Below are 15,243 nucleotides of genomic sequence, written 5' to 3'. Positions count from 1 at the left end.
TGTACTGAAATACACTGCTGAGGAGGATGAGACAGGAGAGGTCTGCTGTGCCATGTGGGTCACCTCCCTGGCCGGGGATCAAACTTGGAACTCGTGCTGCAGCAGTTGCGGATTGCTTCATAGTGCTGACGCTTAACCCCTTGGGCCACCAGGGAGGCCCCAAAATACTGATATGTTTTACAACATAAATGAATCCCAAGAAACACGCTAAATCAATAAAGCTATTGATAGTTAAAAAAGAAATGTCTAGTAGGAGGCCTCCCTGGTGGCGCAGGGGTTAAAAACAGTGCTGTCAAGCTATTGCCAGCCGCTGCAGCATGAGTTCTATCTCCAGCCAGCCAGGGAGCAACTCATGTGGTACAGCAGACCTCTCCTGCCTCAACCGCTGCTCCCCTCAACAGTTTATTTCAGTCAGTTCTGCTCCCCACTTTCTCTGGTGAATCCTGCCTGTTCTGCTCCCCACTTTCTCTGATGAATCCTCTCACCCCCCCCACACCCTTGGCTTACACTCCAGTTCTTATATGTGTAAATAAATAAATCTTTAAAAAAAAAATGTCCTGCATAGACAAATCTGTAGAGAAAGTAATTGTTGCCAGGAATTGTGGGGAGGGGGGTTGACAAAGAATAATGGCTAATGACTATGGGGGTTTTGGTGGGGGGTGATGAAAATGTTCTAAAATTAGATAGTGATGATGGTTGTGCAATGCCGTGAAGATACTAAAAATACTGAATTGTATATTTTTAAAGGGTGGATTTATGGTATGTAAAGTATATTTCAATAAAACGGTCAAAAAATAAGAGGCATATTGTTTTATAGCTGTTTTCAGTTTTCTTAAAAGACTAAGTACAAAATCTGTGTCATCTTTGTATTTCCATCTAGCACACAATGCCTATTATAGTAGATGCTTAATAAACATTGCAGCATGAATGAGTCTGTGAGGAAGCAAGCTGTTAGAACTTAAGTTGGGGAGAAAACTGGTGAAATTTGAAGACGTCTCCAGATTAAATTATAGTATCAAAAGTATGTTTTTGCAGCTACTTAAGCTCTTGTGCCAGGAAAAAAAAATCAGTGACTTTAGGGATAGGAATTAATTGAATTGCCTTTTTTCCCTCCTTAGGATACACACCTGCTAAAACTGCTTAAAACTTTAGAAGGACATGCTTACGGTGTTTCTTATATTGCATGGAGTCCAGATGACAACTATCTTGTTGCTTGTGGCCCAGATGACTGCTCTGAGCTTTGGCTTTGGAATGTACAAGTAAGCAAGTTCCACATAATGATGTATCATTGTTTTACATCCTTGTTAATATTTTGACAGTATAGAAATTCTTCCCTCAGGTGTAACTTCCGCAGCACCAAAGCGTACATAGATGTCTACCATAGTCCATTGTGCTCTCTCCACCCACCCCATGTACCCCTGACCCCCCCCATGCCTCAGATCTATGGTCAGTTTTCAAGTGTTGTTTAAAAGTTTGCCTGACCCTTTGGTTTCTCTCACAACAGTTTTTGCAAGAATGATTAGTAAATACTTTCAGGGTGTTGTACTTTGTACTGTAAAATGTATACTATTTACTGTGGCAGATAGTACACATAAAGATTTTATGGATGTTTCATAGTTTCAAAATTGTACATGGAACTTACCTTTCACACATGGCAATAAAGCAAATTTTCCATTCCAGTGGAAATTGCACAGTTAACATTATAATCTGGATTTAATAAATCATTTAGTAAATGTTTTCAGTACCTAGATTAAAGGCTTTATTACTATTTCTAAATGAAAAATTGATCTTTATCCAGGGTCCCATTTTAGAAACACTCAGCGTTAAGTTCATTCCTTTTTCTACTGACCGTTTTGAAAATGGAGTCACAATTTAAATTTTTTTTTACTTCCTTCTGTAAGCTGAGTGGTTAGGTAATATTTTTTATTTTCTTCTAGGGAAAGGGAAGTCCAGGCTAGGTTTGGGGTGAAAGTATAAGTTGTGATGGAATAGGGTTTTGAGACTGGGAGTCTTGTAAGTTCCTTGATTTTTACAGAGAAATGAAAATAAAGGTACACAGAAATAAGTAGTAATAATGGCATAGATGACAGACTGAATACCTGAAGATTTATCACCTGAAGAATGATACGCCATAATTCTATTGTAAAATTTTAAAAATAAAGATTTTCGTACAAGTGAGTTTGACCTGAAAGACAAAATCATTTTTCTCCTTCAAAGAGAAGATACATATATTCATGAACTTACAATAGAGAGTCTTAATTTATAGTGCCTGTATAATTCTCCTTTGAGTCAGTTTTGAATTTCTGGACAGTTTTCTATGTTCTAGTTGAGCTGTTTTACTATTCATTACTTTGTAGATTTGTTGTGAAAGGGTGGTGTTTACAGTGACTTTTCAAATTGTTTCTTTATGTTTTTAGGCAAGTTCTTAATAGCCTCATATACTCAGTATTCTGGGACATATATCACAGGAGAAAAGACCATTTCTGCCTTCAAAACTTAATGTTTTAACATATTTGTGACTAGAAAATACCAAGAATTTAACTGATGCATGTGTATTTATTTGTACTTCAAAACTTATTTTCGCTTTTAATAACCAAAAAGGTTTATAGGTGAGAGAAGATAACAATATGAAGGATTCACGATAGCTGGGTTTTTTTAATTGTAAGGGAGAAACACCTGGTTTTCTATTTTTGTGTACTTTTTGCTTTTATTATTTGGCCCCATTTCCTGATAATACACTTTGTTTTCACTCTTTTTTTTTTTTTTTTTTGCTTTTGATTACCCATTTCTCACAGGAAAATTATGCCCATGTACTTTTTATTATACCAAGGGCAGATCTTATCTCTCAGATCCTGTTTGTAATCCATGAACAAAATGGAATCAAGACTAGGTTAAATGGTATGTGTCTACCTTCTAAGTTGAATAACTTAGAAAAATATCAGGAGTTTATTTGATGGTTGTAGCCACTAAATAGTCTTGCTTAGTTGGGAATGCTTTAGAATGGTACATTAAACAGTTAAAAAAAAAAAAAAAAATTCTGTTACTTTTAATTGAAATGGAGTTACATTAAGAAAGTAATTTTCATTTTTCTTTTCTCATCTTAAATATAAAATTTAGACTGCCTACACCTTAGCCTAGTTTAAGGACATAGATTTTCTACTCATTAATCATGTTCTTAAGAAACTGCTAGTTGCACTAACTGCAGTCTTAGAATAGAATATGGACTAAAGAGAAGTAGAAACTCAGAAGGAATAGGTAGTTAGTGTTTTCATCTTGATTGGAAAATATACATAGAAGTTCGGTGGGGGTTAGCAAAAACAACGAACATTCATTTTTATGAATTTTATTGGAGTTTATTTCATGTCTCTCTATTCTTTAGAAATAATGCCAGCCATCATTGAAGTCTTTAATTTTCTCTTCTGAGTATTGTAGTCTTCATAAGGCCTGTTTTTCTAAGTAGGAATACCAAGATAGCCAGATGTCCCAATTATTGTTTGTTTCTGTTTTAACACATTCCCTTTAGGGGGGTGTTTTGAAGGTCTTATTCGCAGTTTTCCTCTTTGTAGACAGGAGAGCTAAGGACAAAAATGAGCCAATCTCATGAAGACAGTTTAACGAGTGTGGCTTGGAATCCAGATGGGAAACGCTTTGTAACTGGAGGTCAGCGAGGGCAATTCTATCAATGTGTAAGTATTTAGTGCTCCCTTTCAAAAGTCTTCATCTTTAAAAGCAAATTTAGTTTTATTTAATGAATTCACTTGAATTAATACCTTTTATAAAATTACCTGAAGATAATGTCATCTTTTGCTATCTTTCGTAATATATTGAGTTTAATAAAACATTCAAAAATTGTTTTACTAAATATTTTGTTCCTACAAACAAGTTTCTATGTGTATAATGAAAGAGTTAGTACTTAAAGGTTTTTAGTTCATTGAATTTTTGTATCAAAAAAAGATCTGAATTTCAAGAGTACGTTGTCTTTTTAAATACTTTAGGAATGAAAGTGATGAATGCTATCAGAAAACTTTTCAATCTTTATTAAGTAATTGGTTTAAAAAGTCTTACTGTTCCATAAACTATAATACAAACACAGCATCATCTCACTATCTATCTAGAGTCCATGTCTCATATCATTGCCTAGTATGGCTCCCATAGGCATGTCCAGATTTTTTTTTTTTTTTAAAGATTTATTTATTTATTTATTTATTTGTTTATACAAGAACCCGGGTACAGGCCAGATGCGCAGGAGGGTGAGAGGATTCCCCAGAGACAGAGCGGGGAACAGAACAGGCAGACTGACGAAATACACTGCTGAGGGCAGCAGCAGGTGAGACAGGAGAGGTCTGCTGCACCATGTGGGACCCTCGCCGGCCAGCAGGGATAAAACCGGTGCTGCAGAGGCTGCGGACAGCTTCACAGCCCAGCGCTCAACCACCTGTGCCACCAGGGGAGACCCCAGATTTATTTTTAAAACTAAAATTGAACAGGTTTATAATCCCCATCAGATCATCTCCATGTAGCTAAAGATCAGTTCCAATGACTTTTATCTAGTCATTACAACTTAATGATTTTTTCATAAAACTGGGTGTGAGACTCGTGGAATCTAGTACCATATCATCTAAGCATGATTAGAATTCCCTGGATACAAGGTAATCATGTATGTTTCTGCCATTCCCATGCAGCACTTAAACCTTCAGAATGAGGATTTGGTAGGGCCCTAATCTTTAAAATGGAAAAGGGGGTGCCTTTTAGGACTTTGAGCATTCAATAAGATAATGGTCCTAAGAGCTTTGATATGCAGAGCATGTTACAAATTTGGTGGTTATTTAAAAATGTATAACAGATTTCTAAATTCTATAAAGGTATAATGTTTTAGTATTTTTTTTTCCACATTACAACTTCTGAGTACAGCACAAGTCCCAGTATAGTGAATTTTATTTTCTTTTTAAAGATTGATTTACTTATGCATACAAGAACTAGGGTGTAAGCCAGAGTTGCAGGGGGTGAGATGGATTCATCAGAGAGAGTGGGGAGCAGAACAGTCAGATCTGAAATACACTGCTGAGGGGAGCAGCGGGCCAGGCAAGAGAGGGCTGCTGCACCATGTGGATTGCTCCCTGGCTGGTGATCAAACTCCTGCTGTGGTGGCCGGCAATAGCTGGATAGCGCTGTCTTTAGCCCCTGCACCACCAGGGAAGCCCTCCAATATAGTGAATTTTAAAGGAATATTTGAATCTTTTTCAATAGTCAATCTGTGGAACAGTCAGGTTGAGAATCCATCTCAGGATAAAACAAGAATTATTACAAAAATATATCCTTAAGAGATTCTTTTGGTTTTTTACTTTCTGAGCACTGTTCAGTAATAGAATTAATAGTAATTTTCTCCTGCTCAGGATTTAGATGGTAATCTTCTTGACTCCTGGGAAGGAGTGAGAGTGCAATGCCTTTGGTGCTTGAGTGACGGGAAGACTGTTCTGGCATCAGATACACACCAGCGCATTCGGGGATATAACTTCGAGGACCTTACAGATAGGAACATGTAACTATTTTTGTAACCATTAAACAATTACCTGATTTACATTAAAATGTATAGTCAAATTTGCTTTCAGAAGAAGGGTTTTATGTTTCTGCTTTTGGGATTGTTCAGTAATTGGACTGATGATTAGATGGTGCTTAGTAATCATTATTTCAACTTTTTCTTGATTAAAGTATAGTGTATTATAGTGATTATAGACAAAACTGTAGTATGCTGAAGTAGGAACATGTTCTGTTTTGATAATTTGAATGTTTTCATACTTCCTATATTGCTTTTGTCTTTCCATTTCTTTGTGTCTTCTTCAGTTTCTTTTAACCTATGTTGCTTTTGACAAATTTTTTTTTTTGTTTGCAGAGTACAGGAAGATCATCCCATTATGTCTTTTACTATTTCAAAGAATGGCCGTTTAGCTTTGTTAAATGTAGCAACTCAGGTAAGTTTACATTATTCTCAAAAATATTTAACTTAGTTCAAACTTTGTTATTTGTAATATGTAGATACTTAGGTAAGCAAACATATATATTATGTATAAGTAGATATTTCTACTGGTTCTTTTTTTTTAAAGATTTATATATTTATGCATACAAGAGCTGGGGTACATACAGGCCAGAGGTGTGGGGAAATGAGGGGATTCACCAGAGACAGAGCGGAGAACAGAACAGGCAGATTGACCGAACTACACTGCTGAGGGCAGGAGTAGGCGAGGTTGGGGGGGGTCTGCTGTGCAGTGTGGATTGCTCCCTGGCTGGCCGGGGATTGAACTCAAGCTGCAGAGGCTGTGGACAGCTTCAGAGGTTGCATCTTAACCCCTTGCGCCACCAGGGAGACCCAATTTCTACTAATTCTTAACATTTTTACTCCATATGTTTTTTTATTTTGTTTTTGGTTTTTTGCATAGAAGAGCTGGGGTATAGGCCAGAGGTGCAGGGGTGAGAGTATTTACCAGAGACAGAGTGGGAAGCAGAATATGTGGATTTACTGAAATACACTGCTTAGGGGAGCAGTGGGCAAAACAGGAGAGGTCTGCTGTGCCATTATATGGCTCAGCTCCCTGGCTGGGGATCGAACTCAAGCTTCAGTGGTGATAGCACTCAGACTTAACCCATAGGCCACCAGGGAGGCCCTATGTGTTTGATTTTTAAGTGTGTAGTATCAGCCATGAATTTATCAGAACTGGCATTTTGCATAACTAGAAAGCGCTATCCATAATTACTAAAATTGTGTTGAGAGAGAATAAATGACAAATTCTTTTTGCTTACAGGGAGTTCATTTATGGGACTTGCAGGACAGAGTTTTAGTAAGAAAGTATCAAGGTGTTACACAAGGGTTTTATACAATTCACTCATGTTTTGGAGGCCATAATGAAGACTTCATCGCCAGTGGCAGTGAAGGTAAACTGTGTCGCTGTCATTTCAAATATATTGATGGATTATAATTATTTCTATTTTTGAAGCTAGTCATGTCTCCAAGTAAAGTCAATATATTAAATTTAAAAATTGTCTAAGCTATTTTGCTGTGCATTGTTAATCACTTGTTTTAGAATGACTTGAATCCTCCTTGTCATAAATCAGTAGTGCCTTTTCTGGCTATGTGAAAGGTTTGGTTCTTGTCAAATGAAAATGTAGTTAAATCACAAACTTACCCTGGTTCATCTGGTTTTTCATGAGACTGATGGTGTTCAAAGGTTAGTATTGTCTGAAAGTCAGTATTAATTATGTTTTACCTGACTTTAAACAGAATTGACTAAAGTTAGATTTTCACTGTTTGATAATTGATAGACACTGGTAGTATTCTGCTCATTGTATAAGATATTTACTCTTCTATCTTTACAAAAAACTGACAAAATGACACGAGTTTTCCTTTTGTGTACAAGGTGAATTTAAGGATTAGGATAAAGACATCAAGGAATTTATATTTCATCAATAAGCATATTGATTTATCTGTTCTTTCTCCCAAAAAATTCGTGTCAGATAAAATTCAGAAAAGAATGGATTTGTTAGATAACAATTATGAGTTTCTTTCTTTCCAGTCAAAACAATATTTTTTTTAATATTTATTTATGCATACAAGAGCTGGAGTACAGGCCAGAGGTGGGGGGGGGGGGGAGGCTGAGAGGATTCACCAGAGACAGAGCAGGGAACAGAACAGGCAGACTGAAATACACTGCTGAGGGGAGCAGCAGGCGAGTCAGGAGAGGTCTGCTGAGCCATGTGGGTTGCTCACACATGGCTGGCTGGGGATTGAACTCATGCTGCAGTGGCTGCAGGCATCTTCATATATTGAATCTTAACCCCTTGTGCCACCAGGGAGGCCCCTCCATTGGTTTCCAATTTCATGTGGTCTAGACATTAAAAGCCTTCTACTCTAAGCTCTTTTTTCCCTTATTCTATTAAGTCCTGCTTCTGATGGATTTTTTTCCCCTCTTAACTACGCCTCACAACCCCGTCCCACACCCATACCTCTTTTACCCTAGAAGTACTTAAAAATATATGTGGCTACCATTATCACTAGTGATGCCATTTTTTTTTTTTTACAGCTCACACTTACTATAGAATAAAGCCTAATGAATAATGCAATTAAATCAGATAATAATCTGTTCAGGGCTAAAAATGAAACATAGCTAAGAAGTAAGTGTTTTTGTGACTGGTGATTTTAGAATAGTTCTAAAAATGCCTTGAACATAGTGAATGCATCATCTGCCAAGAGGACCACAGTAATCCATTTACCATTATTTGCAAGAAGTATTTTTCAAAGACTACCCTCCAAGTCCCCAAATACATGAATGCCAGTGTAAAATAGACTAATTAGAAAATTGTCCCACAAAAAGTTATGCCATTGCTCAATCTTTTTCATTGTTCTGGCAGTATGAAAACTACTCATTTTTTTTTTTTTTTTACATCTATATACATAATGCATTACCTAGATTGATACAGCAAGGAGAGCTTGATCACAAAGCTGTTAATCTAACCTTGACTACTTTTTTAAGATTTATTTATTTATGCATACAAGAGCTGGGGTCCAGGCCAGCGATGCTGGGGATGAGAGGATTCACCAGAGACAGAGTGGGGAACAGAACAGGCAGATTGACCGAACTACACTGCTGAGGGGAGCAGCAGGCGAGTGGGGAGAGGTCTGCTGCACCATGTGGGTTGCTCCCTGGCCAGCCGGGGATCGAACTCGTGCTGCAGAGTCTGCGGATTGCTTCATAGTGCAGTGTTTAACCCCTCACGCCACCAGGGAGGCCCTAACCTTGACTACGTTAAATCTGATTTTTTGCTGCCTCTTCAGCAAGAGCTATCCTTAGATATGTGATCATATAAGCATTTTTCCTCTAATACTGGCAGATTTCAGTTGCATTCACACTTTTTCAAGCCCGTAATCTTTCTCCTTTATATACTTTTTCAGTTTGGGGAAAAACACAGCTTATTTTTCTTTTGGTGCTAATTTCATTTCATACAAGCAAAAGGGTTATCAAAAATTATTGAGTTACAGGGCCTCCCTGGTGGCGCAGCGGTTGAGCACTGGGTAGCGAAGCTGCCCGCAGCCTCTGCAGCGCCGGTTTGATCCCTGGCTGCTCCCCGGCCACCGGAGGAGGATCCCACATGGTGCGTAGACCTCTCCTGCCGCCTGCTGCTCCCCTCAGCAGTGTACTTCGGTCCTTCTGCCTGTTCTGCTCCCCGCTCTGGCTCTGGTGAATTCTCTCACCCTCCTGCGCTTCTGACTGTACCCAGTGCTTGTATAAATAAATCTTTAAAAAAAAAATATATTGAACAACAAATATTGCAAGAGGGCCTCCCCGGTGGCGCAGCGGTTGAGCGCTGGGTTGCGAAGCTGCCTGCAGCCTCTGCAGCGCCGGTTCCATCCTTGGCTGCTCCCCGGCCACCGGAGCAGGGTCCCACATGGCGCTCAGACCTCTCCTGCCGCCCGCTGCTCCCCTCAGCAGTGTACTTCGGTCCTTCTGCCTGCTCTGCTCCCCGCTCTGGCTCTGGTGAATTCTCTCGCCCTCCCGCGCTTCTGACTGTACCTAGTGCTTGTATAAATAAATAAATAAATACATCTTTTAAAAAAAAATATATTGCAAGAAAGATAAATCCAGTTCTACAATAAGTGGCTTTTAGTTTTTGCTTCACACACAATGTTCATATATAGTCTCCGTCCTTTATCTCTACATTAGAACTTTTGAAACCAGGGTGTGTTCTCTTACCACAAAGTAATTACCTTTTCACCACTCTAAAGTTTCCTCAGTTGGCAGTGCAGCCACTGAAAGTCCCCACGTTGACTAACAAATTGTTAGAGTGAATGCTTTTTCTATATTTAGTTAACCTTTACAGTAATACTTGGTGTTTGCTATGTGCTAGACTCAGTTCAGAACACATCTGCATATGCAGACTTATCCTTTTAACATGGTAGGTAAATACAAATCCTCAGATACAGATGAAGAATTACAAATAGTGGGTAACTTGCCCAAAGTTACACTACGAGTAGTCAGTGATAGAGGGAAGATAAGATCCTGATTCTCTAACTCCACAGTATACAGAACCAGTATACTGTTCGGTTGGTTGGTTGAAGAGTTTATCACAAAGATACTAAGTTGCAGAGGGTTTTGGTGTTCATGGTCACTTTAGGACACTTGAGGAGTCAGCAGAGCCATGTTAGAATGCAGATATAGGATAGTTGTTTAGACTCAGTAATAAACTCTTGAGCAGGGCCATCTGGATCTGAAGCCTAACTTCACCATTTATTACTTTGAGCAGGTTGCTTAACTTCATAATCCTCAGTCACTGTCCATAAAGGCATAGAGCATAGTACCCACCTCATAATGATGATGAAGATTAAATTTATTGTCGCTGTCCTAGATTCATTCACATTTCTATATATTACTCGTGTATTATAGAATAGTGTAGATAGATTTTTTTGGTGACTTAATGAGCACTAATTATCTTTAATAGGGGAAAATGTATATTTTATGAAGATAGTTTTTTCATAAGGTAATTGTTAAACTATTCGCTTATATTTGCACTCTTCAAGTTCCAATAATCAAATCATGTTCTTTGCGTAATGAATGATAAATTTAAAAATCAGTTGGTTTTGTTAATTCGTAACAATTCCCTAACCTTTCTGTGAATTGCTCTTTATTCAGATCACAAGGTTTACATCTGGCACAAACGTAGCGAACTGCCCATTGCGGAGCTGACAGGGCACACACGTACAGTAAACTGTGTGAGCTGGAACCCACAGATTCCATCCATGATGGCCAGCGCCTCAGATGATGGCACTGTTAGAATATGGGGACCAGCACCTTTTATAGACCACCAGAATATTGAAGGTAACACCATTATATAACATTCCTGTGTTTTCTCCAGATGAAGCATTGCCTTGCTTATTATAAAGTTGCCACATTTTTAAGCCGCACTTAATTAAAATCTGGATTTTTCTCCCTCCTTTAGAGATTGTACACTATTTTATTCCACAGAAGGCATCTAAGTAATCTAAAATACAATAGTGTATGTTTCATTTGTTTTTTGGTAACAATAGGCAGAATAAGCTGTCATGTACCATCTCATGTATATCATTAGCTCTTTGATTTAATGCTTTCAAAATCTTCACACAACAAAGCATTTTCTATGTTTAGGTACATGAGAACTAGCAAATACACAAAGTTTGAGAATGACCTTGATTATGGATTTTACTGAAAATGATCATCTGTTAACAACTATGTAGTATATACTGGGATAAAACTAAAATGTATCATGTTATCTATATGCCAAACAGCATGCTAGGCCCTTTTTATACATTATCTTACATACAACCTTCATATGCCTATAAGGAAAATATTTTATCCTCACTCCGAGGGTAATAAAACTGAAACATGGCAAGCCTCATTAATTTGTTGAGTGTTGCAAGATCTTCAAATCTAGGTCTGAAAGGTTTTTCCACTATTATCAAGTACTTTAGAGATGAAGAACTCTAAAACCAGAAGGATAACAGTTAAGAGATATGAGGAATTTTATGTAAATGAGTTATTGCTCTTTTTTTCAGATAGCACAAGTAAAATACTTGTTTAGAAGGAGATAATGTACCTCAAATAGATAAACTATTTTATCAAATAGATAAAATTATAGTACATCCCACCTAAGTATTTTAGTGGAAAAGATAACTAACTATTCTCGGTTATCATTGGAGAAGAGTTTCAGGATTAAATATGAGAAAATATATTCTCTATACTTTTTTTTGTCTGTGATACAAACTTGAAACACTTGACCAGATCTTACTAACTGGAGAGGATATACAGCTAATGAGGAGAGAGTTTTGAGAACTACGGCTGAGTTGCTTGGATTTTTGAAGGACCTTTTGGTATATGTGGATTACTGCATGACATTCCAGCATTCCTCTGAGAAGTAACTAAAACCAGAAATCTTTACCTCTTTTTGTTAGCTTATTTAGGTTTTAAGGCCCACTTTTAAAGATAAGTTGTTTTATGGGTCTACAACTATAATTATATGTGATCTTCTAATTTTATTCATCATTTTGAAGTTCTTTCTTCAGATAAGCATATTTGATTTGAAAGAAGTTGAAAAATATTAGACTTGTAGTAGCAAATTTACCTTGTAAGTGAATTTACATTCAACCTATCTTTGATAATATATTTGGTGAATTTAAATAATACAGATGAATACTCCCGCTGTAGTGGTTAAGTCAAATTTTGGCTCAGTTGTAAGATCTAGTCCAGTTTATCAGTTTTTCCATTATGCTTTGGCAACATAGGTACAGCCTTAAAATGGGAAAACAGCTTCTATATAACTATTTGGTTTATATACTTTTTGTGCAGGGTTTTTGTTTGTTTTATTTAGTTTTTTAAATCAACTTTATTGAGGTTAATATGCTTGCACTAAAATAGATCTATTTAAAATATGTAAAATAAAATTTAAATATATTAAAGTAAAATAAAATGTATAGTTTGAAGAGGTTTTTTTTTTTTTAAGATTTATTTATGCATACAAGAACTGGGGTACAGAACAGAGGTGGGGGTGTGGTGAGCAGAACAGGCATATCCTCTGAAATACACTGCTGAGGGGAGTAGCGGGCGAGACAGGGGAGGTATGCTGCACCATGTGGGTCACCTCCCTGGCCGGGGATCAAACCCATGCTGCAGAGGCTGCAGATGGATTCATAGTGCTGTGTCTTAACCCCTTGAGCCACCAGGGAGGCCCCTCTAGTTTGAAGAGATTTGACAAATGTTTGTGTTTTTGTAACCATTATCACAATCTAGACAAAGGAATTTTCCCTCTTGTCCTTTGCATTCAATCCCTACCACCTACCATAGCCCTGGCCCCAATTATTTGCTTTCTGGTACAATAGATTAACTTTCTATTTTCTAGAATTTCATATAAGTAGAATTATATGCAGTTATCTCCTAGGGTTTTTCCCTACATGTGAAAATATTTCCTAATTGAAGTAGTAATCTAACAGAAATTTTGAAAAATACAGATGAGGCTACAAATGTCATTCAAACATCATGACACCTTAAGATACTTTGTCGCTAATTTAAATAAAAATATTTAATCTAACAGCTCCATTTTAAACAAGAAAATGTGCTGACCCTCTATTATAACGATTCCATATTTTTTATTTATTTATTTTATAGCTGGGTTAAATGGGATAGGATCAAGTACTAATAAATACTACAATATAGATGAATGTTTATATGCTAAGTGAAAAAAGCTAGACACAGAAGGGCACATACTATGATTCCATGATCCAGAATAGACAAATTTATAAAGACAGAAAGTGTACGTCAGTGGTTTTTTTAGGCTGGGGAATGGGGATTTGTGTGTGACTGCTTGATGGGTCATGAATGGGTGATGAAAATGGTCTAAAATTCACTGTGATTGTTATGAATCCTATGAATATACTATAATGAATGGGTACATTGTGTAATATATGAATTATATCAATAAAAAGTATGAGGTGCCAGTATGATTACTCACTGGGTTTTCCACTAGAAATAGTCATATGATTTTAGACTGTAATATATAGCCTAAAACATGATGCAGGCACATTATTTCAGTGGATTATGATGAAAGTATCAAGAATTTAGTTTGTAATATGTTGATGTTAAAACTTTCTAACAGGTGAATTTTTTTTCTCCCCACCCCTCTTTTTCCTCTCCTCTCCCTATATACATTTCATCTTGTCTTCATTCAGAGGAATGCAGTAGCATGGATAGTTGATGGCGAATTTGGAGCAGACGACTTCTGTTTAACTTAAAATTAGTCGTATTTTAATGGCTTGGGATTTGGTGCAAACAAACATGATTGATAGCTGGACAGACATGCTCGTCATGAAAAAAGAACCATTTCTGAAGCCCGATTGGGGCCAAACATTTACACCTTGCTTCATAGTAACCAGTTGAGATGAAGCACGTCGTTAGAACGTTGTTGGACACCATGTTGAATTATCCCCCCATCGGTTGTGAAGAACTGTGCTACATTCAGGCTTACCCATTGAACTCAGTATATATATTTTTTCCCTCCTGCCTTTTGTCTGGCAGGATACCATTCTTGTCTCTTTTCTGTGTAATGAAGTTTAAATGCTTGTTTGGAAAACTTTATTTAACAGTTTAGAAGGCTTGATAGAAAGAGTGCATTAGTCTGAAGAGTATACATTGGATAGGAAAGAATTTCCTTCTTTTGTTTCTCCAAGTCTTTCCGCCTTATTTAGCTTGAGATCTTTGCAGCTTGGTTCATGGATTCTAGCCTTGCCCGTTGCGCAGTATATACTGATCAGATGAAAAACTAGTGAACTATGTCAAAAGCACTCTCAATATTACATTTGACAAAAAGTTTTGTACTTTTCACATAGCTTGTTGCCCCGTAAAAGGGTTAACAGCACAATTTTTTAAAAATAAATTAAGAAGTATTTATAGGATTAAAGTGACTTCATTTGTATACATTTGGAATTTAAACCAGCTTAAAAAGTTTCCTCTATGACTTAGATATGCAGTAGAACTGATGCTCTTCCGGAATACCACAGGAGACATGGTCAGAAACAGTGCTTGGAAGGACGTTACACAGGAAAATCAGAGTAAAACTTTGAAGGTTTTCCCCCTTTTGTTTTATTCCTGAAGGAACATCAGTACCTGATCTTGAAGAAATTCAAAATTCATAAAAAGAATTTTAAAATAACAACATTAGAGATCAGTAGTCTGTTTAAATTTTCAACAAAGCTTGTTCCAAGTTGTTCTCAACCCGGGAAATCATTTTGGTGTGATCTAGCAAGAGTAGAGATCAGCAGATATAATCACTTTGGAAGTTTATAGTATAATTGAGCTTATTAGAAGAATTCAGCAGGTAACAAACACTTAAACTGGGTCTCAATCCTCATAGTCATTTCTCTTAATTGCCCTTAATATTTTGACAGTTAGGGATACATAAATTTTTTAAAAAATTTCTTCTGTTTTTCAGATATTGCCATACTGAACCTCATTCTAAACTGGTGCTGTGGGTAGTCTTTCCTGCTCCCCTCCCTTTTGAGTTTAAGGAAAGGTTTCCTTCATGGAAAAGCACTTTTAAGAATTTCACATTTAAAATAAGCCAACAGTCTGGTATTCACATTGTGCTTTTAAAACTCCTAACAGCTTAAATACAACATACTAAGTCTCCTTTGAAATTTCCTCCCTTTTTTCAGTTAAGGATAATTATGGTGAC

The 15,243-nt window shown here is 37.0% G+C and overlaps 1 protein-coding gene across 5 annotated transcripts in view; it reads left to right on the top strand.

Moving 5' to 3' along the window:
* The window catches only part of WDR26 (WD repeat domain 26), a gene marked incomplete at both ends in the record, with an annotated part of 41,319 nt that extends 27,552 nt beyond the window's left edge, over positions 1–13,767 (top strand). For 4 of the 5 annotated variants that reach the window (XM_084253994.1, XM_084253993.1, XM_084253995.1 and 1 more), the window contains 7 exons: positions 1,119–1,259; positions 3,567–3,686; positions 5,394–5,539; positions 5,891–5,969; positions 6,798–6,927; positions 10,677–10,862; positions 13,742–13,767. In XM_084253994.1, the coding sequence (XP_084110120.1) occupies positions 1,119–1,259; positions 3,567–3,686; positions 5,394–5,539; positions 5,891–5,969; positions 6,798–6,927; positions 10,677–10,862; positions 13,742–13,767 (828 nt within the window). The remainder of the gene's footprint in view (positions 1–1,118; positions 1,260–3,566; positions 3,687–5,393; positions 5,540–5,890; positions 5,970–6,797; positions 6,928–10,676; positions 10,863–13,741) is intronic. The other variant, XM_084253997.1, reaches the window with a different exon arrangement.
* Between the last annotated feature and the right edge of the window lie 1,476 nt (positions 13,768–15,243).

The sequence above is a fragment of the Talpa europaea genome (genome assembly GCF_964194135.1).
Source record: "Talpa europaea genome assembly, chromosome: 14".
Lineage (NCBI taxonomy): Eukaryota > Metazoa > Chordata > Mammalia > Eulipotyphla > Talpidae > Talpa > Talpa europaea.
Note: the sequence above shows the minus strand (reverse complement) of the source record. Positions and strands in the feature narration are given on the sequence as shown.